The sequence below is a fragment of the Phaenicophaeus curvirostris genome, chromosome 1 (genome assembly GCF_032191515.1).
Source record: "Phaenicophaeus curvirostris isolate KB17595 chromosome 1, BPBGC_Pcur_1.0, whole genome shotgun sequence".
Lineage (NCBI taxonomy): Eukaryota > Metazoa > Chordata > Aves > Cuculiformes > Cuculidae > Phaenicophaeus > Phaenicophaeus curvirostris.
Window position 1 is genome coordinate 142876657 of NC_091392.1, and position 10200 is coordinate 142886856.

The 10200-nt window shown below is 37.5% G+C and overlaps 1 protein-coding gene across 1 annotated transcript in view; it reads left to right on the forward strand.

Annotated features, from left to right (window-relative positions):
- SLC9A2 (solute carrier family 9 member A2) overlaps nt 1-5035 on the forward strand; it is a 35315-nt gene extending 30280 nt beyond the window's left edge. Inside the window, exons 11-12 of the mRNA XM_069876904.1 lie at nt 596-686; nt 2800-5035. Coding sequence (XP_069733005.1) covers nt 596-686; nt 2800-3170 — 462 coding nt within the window. The 3' untranslated portion in view covers nt 3171-5035. The remainder of the gene's footprint in view (nt 1-595; nt 687-2799) is intronic.
- The last annotated feature ends 5165 nt before the right edge of the window (nt 5036-10200 follow it).

Here is a 10200-nt window from a genome sequence, read left to right on the forward strand (position 1 = left end):
GTGCTCTGTACCCAGGACCTTTAGAGCTTAGTCTTGGGAAACAAGGATTTTATGCCCTGAACTGGTAAATGATCACGCTGGTGCCTCACTTCTCCATCAATTTCGGTGTGACTAGTCAACTGTGTAAAGGCATTTATATGCATAAAGTGCTTGCAAGATCAGAATACAGATTAGTTCTTGTGCCTGAGTTTCAGCTGCAACCTACTTTTGCAGCTCACTAATAAGAAGTTCCACACTGCAGATGCTTGAAATGATACCAAGTTTGCAGTGTGTGCCTTCCTTAGGAAAACCTGTACAGGTAAGATTGAGTTGAGAGACCCTGCATTTATTAACTTTGATCTCAGAGAGCATATCACTAGGCCTGCCTTTAATTAAGCTGCTTGAGATTACTCGCTCTTTATCTTAGTTAGTGTAGACCTCAAAGAGCAAACAGCATCGAGTATGTAGTAAAAGATCACATATTAGCTAATCCTAAACTACTCTCTAGCCCTTTAGCTACATAAACCCATTCAAGCTTCAGCCATGTGTCTTAACATACATTATGCAGGTACTTCAGATTTCACTAACTTAACATGTCTTATATTGCTTTGCATAGGCTGCTACAAATACAAAAAGATTTCTTTCACTTCCTAAAAACACTAAACTCCCAGAAAAACTACGAGTGAGAAATAAAACATCTTCCAGAGGTAATAAATTTTTTTCTGCTCTCTCTTCCTGTGCTATGCTCATTTTGCCTATGTAGAATGAAATTTTGTCCAGAGATGATGTAGAGAAATCAGCATATTAACTTTCAAATAAATATTAAATGTTTTATGTCCATATGCTTTTATTCTAGATTTACTACCTTCACAGCATATTTTGAGGTGTTGAATATTTAGAAGGGGTATCATAATATTAAAAGCAATGGGTCCTAAAGCAGGTATTTGACTGCAGAGAAGTGCCCCAGCAAGCAGTCTTGTGTTTTTTTTTCAGTTCAAATGTTGTAGTGGTGTAGTCCTAACAGCACATATCCTCATGTGATCAAGCAGCAGCCTGAAACATTTATTCATCATAAACACTGCTGTGCTTATTCTCCTTGTCTTTATTTCATAATGTCCAGATCTCCCTCTTGCATCATGACCCTATATATGGTTTCTTTTCTCACTGCGATCAAGGTAAAGGGCACTGCCCTGAGAACCATCCCAGAGAGGAGAATGAGGACATGAGGTCTGGTTTATAGTTCTTATGTTCTTATGGAGAACTTCTCAAAATCCCATGGTTTACAACCAAAATGTCTCTTTCCCCCCGCCTCCTAAACTCGCAAAGGTTTTATACTGGAGTTCTTGAATTGTAACAGAAAAATAAAAAATCTGATAGAAGACAACCATTTGATGTGAAAACTTTGCCCATTTCTATACATTACTTTTGATTGTTGCTGATCACACTACCATGTTTATACTATGCTCAGAAACATTTCTTATAATGACAAACAACCATCAATATCTCATGCTGGCAGGATTAAATCTCTGCACAGTCACTAAGTGTCCTGATCCCCACCCCAATTAGTTTCCCGCTCTTCCAAATTAATGTAGCAACAGACCATGCTTTTGTCTGGTAATAATTACATCTTTACTCTCCTGAATGTAGGATGCCTTTTATTCTGTAGTTTTGTCTGCAGAGGTCACCTACTGTCATCTACAATTAAAGAGGAAATGTGCCTCCAGATTATTCAATTGTCAAAAAATATATTATCTGACATATTTAGGGGAAAGAAAGCCTGCAAACACAGCCTGATGAAGACCTTCCTTGATATATACTTATCTGGGTGAATGGACAGTTATGTGATGATATATTTTGTTGACCCCTTCTTCATCTTTTTAAAAGAAATAACATATAGGCTACTAAAGGTAGTTGTTCTTACAACATTTGCACAATACTCAGTTCTTTGCTTTGTTATATTTAAGACATCGTATCTGAGTTATGTCTAAGAACAAAGCTGAGGCATTCATAAATGATTACTAAATTTCTTACCAAATGACTGAAATTTGCAAATTTTGATTAAAATATTAATCAATTTAAAACAAATCTTCTAGGAAAGATATATATGCACATGTACACATCCAGAAAGTTTCCAGCTTGGTTTACTTGACAGTGATGTTTAAGAGCATTCCCTGAGTGGTTATGCCAGCTTTCACTTGATCATTTTCTATCCTGCTGTGTGTGAGTGAAGTAGTCTGCAGCACTTGCAGATTTTCCCTGTTGATTTTCTTTTATATTGTACATTCAGGAGTATTAAGGACAGAATGTTTCCTCCCAGCTGCACACTGACCCTGGGAGATCCTTTGCTCAGTGAAATATTGATGTTCCTTTTCCAAAGTCAAATTTCTAGAGCTGCTGTATATGTTGTGCTCTGGAAACACCTCCTAGATTGTATATCACATCCTATGTGAAATGTGAGGACGAGAAATCTCATTTTTGTGCCCTGCTTGGACCTAAGTCCACAGAGAGACAGTTTTTTAACATGTCCAGAGCCAGAACTGGGAAAATGTCAAATCAAACGGGGGTACTTGGTGATTAAGGAGCAGCAGAGTGAGTGCTTTCTAAAAATAATGTTTTTGAGGGGAGGGATGTTTGTAAGTAAAATCCACCATCTGTCCTGGCAGAGTTAAGTGTCTATTACTGGGCCAGAAAGCAGTGAATTTAGGAAACATGGGCAAATTTTTCTTCTATGGTTGCTAATGATCATTGTGCTGCTATTTAAATAGTCGTGAAATGGTAATATTCTACACCTAACGTTTTGATTTTGTTTTCAATTAACAGTGGGTGACAGCAGTGACTCTGAGATGGATGCTGCTACTACAGTGCTCAATCTAAGACCAAGAGCAGGGAAAATCTTGAGAGAGCAGAGACTGAGACAACAGAGGCCACTACCTGAGTTTAGGGTGGAGTGGAAGAATGAAGTTGATGGGAGCCAGGATGGACGAGGAGAGCAGCTGGAGCCGACCGTCTTGCCTCAGCCACCCATTGGGTTCAGGCAGCCACTGCTGACAAGACCAAGATTTGGCACTTTGAGCAGGGAAGATTTGACTGCAGACCACGGGTCAGCAAGACCTATTCCACCACCACGGTTAGTTAGGCAGGCATCGCAAGGGGAAAGGCAGAGAAATAAGCCTGAGAACCAGCCGTACTGAACATAACAAAAAGAGAACTATTGTTAATATACCATGGATGCATTGAATTAGGATTTTAAATTATCTGATCAGACTACGGGATTCATTTAAAAAAAAAAAAAAAAAAAGAAACCAAGCCTCAACGTGGGTCTAAGCACTTCCATTTGAGCAAAGTCCATGTCATTAACTAAGTGAATGGAATACTGGAGAAACTGCAAAGTTGAAGACATGAAAAAAAATTATAAATAACTTACGGTAATGCTTTACTTACATTATTTCCACTATTAAGATAGGATGGAAATGTGCCTTATCACATCATCTCTTGTGGAACGAAGTCGTGCAGGTTCAATCCAAGTTATGCATTGAAAATCATTGTTGACAGTCCAATGATGAATGGGTTCTTGAAAAAATTTTGTATCATTTCAGATTTTATTTATAATCAAAGAATATTTGTTATAACCAGAGCTTTAATATGAAGAACACTGAAAATTGCACAATGCACCTATCATATAGACTTTCTAAGAAGAATAAATATATTCTTGAAGTCCAATTTGTTTGAAGAGCTGTAATGCAGAAATAGAGGAAGAAGAGAAGGAACAAGTTGGAGGACCAGAACTGCAAATACAGCTCATAGAAAGGAGCTGCAATAGAGACAAGACCTGAATAGCTTGAATTTTTACTTTCTGAGCTTTTTGGCAATATGTTACCTTTGACAGGTACTGAGGATCACCAAAGGAAATCTGAATTACCTTGACTTTCACTAATGTCAACAGGAACTGAAAACACCTAGCAAGACAACAGAAGCCCTAAAAAGAGAAAACTTCAAGTTGATAAATAAGACTTATTCAAAATTGCTTTTTGCACCTTAGTTTCTTGGTTGCCAAGCAAACACAGCAGTAGAATAGTTGCAGATCACTGCACGTAGACAAAGCTAGCAATCTTCTGTTTGAGTCAGGGACCACTGAGACTCAAGCAAGCTCGTTCACTCATGCCTTTGACCCTGGTCAACTTGTTTTACTTTGTTTCTTCATCTGTAAAAGGGGAAAGATAATCTTTTCTTTGTCTGAGCTATGCACTCCAAGGAACAAAAATGTTCCATCTAATTTGTTTGTACAGAAAAGCACAGCGGGGCCCTGGAATCAGATGAAGTCACTGTGCACCTTAATAACACCCATAAGAAACATGAACTCCTTCATCCAAGCGTAAATGGCTGCCATTTGAGTGCATATGGGAAGGGAGGGTGCATTAAAATAAATGATACTTAACTGTAGCTCTCAGGAATTTGCACTTTCTGTCCCACTTAATCTGTTTTAAATTTTGAGCTTGCTTTAGCAGAGAGACACATTTCAGCACAATGCAGAAATCATTTTCATTCTACTTGTAACAGGATTGATAACTTTCATTGAAGAATGTACACTGTGAAATCATACTTTTTCATTTCCTTTAGCACATTTCTAAATCTGTGGGCAATAAGATGATTTTTTTTTTATTTAAGCTTGTTTTGAAAGAACTATTAAAAATCAGAATTTCCTTTTAAAATCACAGGGTAGCATTCTTTCAAAGGTTTGTGGATGGGGCTGATAAATTAGTTTTATAAATGGGGATTTAGGACTTTCTTCTAAAAGCTTTTCAAAAATATTTCATTCATGTGTTTGAAATATCAGACTTCCTTAAATTCTTTTATAGGCACAGGTCTTTTAGTCTTTTTCCTCTGTTCCAGTTATGGAAGTTTCTGCTGTCTATCAAATGCAAAGTCTAAGCTGCAGAGGGATGGCTATGCAAACTCTAGAAATCTCAGTCAAGTGTTTATGATTTTTGTGAAGGCGATACTTAGCTATCCTTTAATGATCATCTCGTGCTTGGAAATAAAACTGGGTTCAAACACATCCAGCAAGCTTTATAAACAAATAAGATTTTTTTCTTTCAACAGGAAAATATGTTTCATCAGTAACATTCTCAGCAAGTACTCTGTCACTACATTATTGGGATAATATTTGAATAAGAAAGAAGCCTTGAGTTTGGATTCCAGTTTTGAGTCCAGGTCCTCCTTTCAGATCAGACTATTTAGATTAGATGTTTTATATCAAGCCCATCTGAAATCTGGCCAAAGAAATAAATAAATGTGAAATGTTGCACATCAGCATTTAGTTTATTCCCTGTGGAGCTTTCTCATTCATGTGATGGTAATGACAGGTTTTGGGTTTTTTTCAAATTGCACAATTTTATATAATGAATGGATGTGTCAGGAACCTTACTGCTTTGTTGGTTGTCTATTAATACAGTGCATGCTCTGATCATTGGTACTTAAACTGGGTGCCCCATAGTACAAGCACATCAATTTGTAAGTCCTTTTTACAAAATATGGTCTTAAGCTCTTGATGCTTCAAAACATACTAGCACATTGTTACCTTTCCAAAGCACTTCGAGATCCACAGAATACAAGCATCAAGGCAGATTTCCAGCATGATTACACTGTGAAGCGGAATTGAAAATCTCCTGGGACTCTTGTTTCCTTGGAATCGCTCTCTCCCTTCCTCAATTCTGCTCCTCCCACCCTTTTGCAGGCTCTTTTAGAGTACTGCTAGGCCAGACCCTCATCTCCTCTGGGAGCTGCTTCCTTGGGTTTTCTCCTTTTCAGTAGCAATGACAGCAGTACGTGAAGTAGGCTGTGTCCCAGGTAGCCCTCCTCATGCAAGTCTTGCTCTGGTTGGGGTCAGAGGTTTATTTTTTCCTATTTTTTTTCCTGCAAAGGAAAACCAAGCTCAATAGCACTTTCTGATCTTTCTAAAAGGTCCATCTAACTTTAGCTTGGAGAGGAGACTTTTCCTCATGTTGTATCAAAGTGAATTTGTCTGCTGGAGAATTAAATGCCCAATAAATCTGTCCTTGAGCACCATCTGATGGGGAAAGTCATGTATTGACTGGGAAGATTTTTTTGTTTGCTTTTTCAGGAAACCACATCTTCAGCAGTGACTGGGAAACTCGCCAAACCCACAAATTTTTTGTTTCAAGATAGATTCCCCAGTACTCTCGATAGTATTGGTATTTTACCACTTCAGTGAGGAAGCACGATGCCCAGCTGCCTGGTTTTAGAGACAGTATGAAAATACACGTTACACTCTGAATTAGGGTTTTCTGAATATTTCGTGCCTCCTTCAGCTGCTGAGAGACTTACAAATTGAAAGTAAATAGGATAAGAAAGTAGGCAAAGCAAAGGCTAGAGAGCAGATAGACATACAGTCATCTGTGTTAAGCAGATATTTGAAAGACAAAATGAGAATAATTTGCCATAAGAGGCAAAATCTTAAGAGCTGTCATACTTGGTACTGAAGTATGCAAGTACAACTGAAACCACAGGTGTTCAACCAAAGAAAACCATGCTGCATAACAATTTAGAAACTTAATATCCTTCCTGTTGAAGCCACGTAGAAAATCATATGGAGAAACAAAGTTTTAAATTTGGCCAAAATAACATGCATGGTGTTAAAAATAGTATCTTCAGGTCTCTGGGAGCAAACACACTGTGCCCCGCACCATCTCTTCAAGAGATGTCAAGTCCACCCATCCCAAACAGCAGCAACTTTCTAAGGATGACACTGCAAGAAATGCTTCAGCTGGTCACCATTTCTAAACCTGTCCCAACACTCCCCCCAGCTCCTGAAGAAAAGATGAAGGATTTTGAAATTGGCTGAAGGAATGCTTTTTGTACAAGAGGTCTGCTCCTATAAAAATATGCTTGTGAATATACTTAAAACATGGCATCTGTAATACACAGCCGCAGCCAGGCCAGCAATATATTGGAGGCTCAGGCCAGAAAACACAATGGAAGGGATATCAGGTCCAAGCATAAGAAGGAAGAACTGCTTCAGGACACAGTTGAGAAAAAAGCCATGGACTACCTGATTGAGGTGCTATTTAAATCTGGAAGAGACAGGAGAGCTAACAGTCCTTTCTATCTCTCGTTTTAGTAGATCATAATATAACTTGCACTTTCTAGCTAAACCTGGAGGTATGCTTGACACTGTCTGTTGTGTAAATGACCGTAAAGAAAACGTCTTACAATTTTCAAGTCAAAGAGTTTCATCTCCCTCTTGGCCTGCTTATTAGATGGTCAGGTAAATGAAGAGCTACCTAGAAAATGCATGTTAGTTTAATTGTCCTCTGAACAGTTGAAGGAACCTTAGCAGTTGGGAGTTATACGAAGGTGGGGCTGAAAATTGTCTCTCTTGGATGCTGTGCCGAGCCACTTGAGAATCTTCTCCATCCGACGAATTCTTGCAGATGGTAGGCAGATATTCTAATAAGATAACACAATAGCAGGTTGGGTTAGCACTGTTTCTTGCCCAAGAAGGCAAATACTGATGCAGTTGCCATACAGCATTAACATGCTTTGGGAGCCTTTTTATCCTGTGAGATTTGGCAGATTATGAGAGACTAAGATTGCAATGGGGAAAGTAATATTTATACAGACAGGTAAGTCTCAATGTTTGATGATGTGCTCAGGTTTACATTTGTGATTTGTGGGTTACACCACCACCCTAATCACCACAGGTTTTGTTTCAAAACATAATTATTTTCCTTTTTGTGGCAAAATAATTTTAAATATCCAAGTTTATTTCATTTATTTTTCATATCTAAAACCACCTATTTATTATAAATTTGACAGAATAGAACAGTTCCTATCATGCCGCACAAAAAAAAATCTCAAAAATATATTTTTTAAGCTAATAGAGGATTAAAAATAACTAGTAATTTGGCGACATTTCTCCTTCTATGCTAACACAATTGTTTTTCCAAGACTTCCCTTTCATAGAAGATCTACAAACTTTCATTTTTATGAAAAGGAAGTCTGAGCTCCACTCACAGTCATGTAATTCTCAAAGTTCAGGCTCTAATATACTCTCTTACAAGATTCATGATCAGCTCTTTGTGAATGAGTCTTCAAAATTATAGCAATAACAGCACAATCGAGTCTTGGGTCTTCATATCCCAAAGTGCCAAGCTATAAAGCATCCCGGGGTATTGCACAGCACCCATAAACAAATGTGGGCTGGCAGCAGCTGAATATACCCACAGAGGTTCCCACCAGCTAGTATGTGATGACATTACAGACTGCTTGAAGTAATGAGCAAACCAGTTGATAAGCAATGCCTGTCCTGTTTTGTTGCTGCATTATCTGCTCAATAACCAACCTGTTCTCAGAAAATGAGAACAGTATTGACCTCTGTGATGATGCTGCAGTGAGTAATTCAGAGAGAATAAAACAGGATGGGAAAATGAAATCTTCAGAACTCATATGTTTATAGAGGATCTCTTCAAATGAGTGCAACAGACAGAATTTTCATGGGCCTCATCATTTAAAAGCAACAAAACCAGTGAATATCATACACTATCAGCTGCTTTACAGAAATAAATTACTACATTACATAACTTCTTCAACATCAGCTGATCAGAAAGGTCAGAAAAGCAGCCACTGCTAAAAAAGTGTAAATTTCAAAACAAAGAGCAATAAAAAAAAGCAAAACCCAACAATGCTAAATTAAAGTAACAGCAAGAAAGAGAAAAATTTTAGTTTGCAGTTATTTGCAGGTAGATTTTTTTTTGGTCCATATTCAGATCTCTGTTTTGTTATAACACAACTGGATTAAAGAAACTGCTAAATAGTTCAGTAGACTATAGTTAAAAATAGCTGCAAGTGCTCCTCCCTCAAAATAAAATGGGGAGTCACATCTCCAGGGATGTCAATTACTCATCCCTCTCTGAAATTGCACAGTTATGGCAACTAATAGACAACACATGGGATCCACACAGGGTCTCCAGGCAAAGGGAAGAGTAGCTTTAAACACTCCATCTCAAAACTGGCAGGTTCTTTATTTTCTTTTATTTCTTCTTTTTCATTCACTGTCAAGCCACTTCTTGGTTGAATCCTTGGCTCCTGTGCCTTTTGTTTGAAAAGTAGGCAGATTCAAATGATCATTAAAAGGAACAGCTTAAAGGAAAAACCAAAACACCTTCACTTCATATTGCCTTGAACACCTCTATTTTGTGCCACACTAGAGGAAGAGAGGAAAAAACACAGTGACAAAATGATAGATGTGGAATGTCACTTCATTTTATTTTAATTCCCTAAAAAAAAAAAAGTGCAACTTTTCTATAACTGAGGCATTACAAAGATGAAATGTTTCTGCAGCAGTTTAGAAATTATTTTGGCCTACAAGTAAAAAACTTTTCTTCTGTAACATCAGTTGCAACATGTCCCTGAGACCACAGCCTTCCACAGATTTCCCAATTCAATTATTTCATTTCATTTTTATTTAGCTTCTATGAAGAACTATTTTTCAAAATAAAAATATTTGTTGCTTGTGGAAAGCACTTTCTTCACTTACATGTAAACAAAAACAGTGAAGTTCTGAAGCCTTTATAAGGAATATTCATGCTGCTGTATATGTTAATACAGACTGAATTCTATGGTGTTTAGACTTCAGCCTTAACCAGTGCAGCAACTTTGAAGGCTCAATCTTTTGTTAGCTCATAAACAGTAAGTACAGGAAAAATTACTACATCTTTCATACATATTAATTTTTGATGTTTTTTTCCTACACTTCTCCTTCACCCCTTGTTATAGCTGCAAAACATAAGTCCCTGACTTACAGAAGGGTGGGTTCAGATTAAAAGAAAAAAAAAAGATGGAAATTAAAAAAATAGGAAATTTAGGGCAAAAATGTGTCAAGGCATCTACTAAACAAGACAAGAGGTGGTAAGGCACTTGAAAATGCCTCAAGTACCTAGGGTGAAAGGAAACACAGATTACTATAATAAGGAACTCTTGAGGATATACACTAAAATCATAGCAGTAATAAGACACACGCTCATTATGTTAATATACAAAACAACTCACAGTTCAATACAAATTCCCATGGTGCTGCCACTGGCATCACTGAGGTTTTAACAAGCATTTAAATAATAGCAGGCACTGGAAAAGGTAAAGAAGAAAAAAAAATACGCAGAACATCTATAATTCTTCAGAACAGAGAAACACTATTTGCATGGA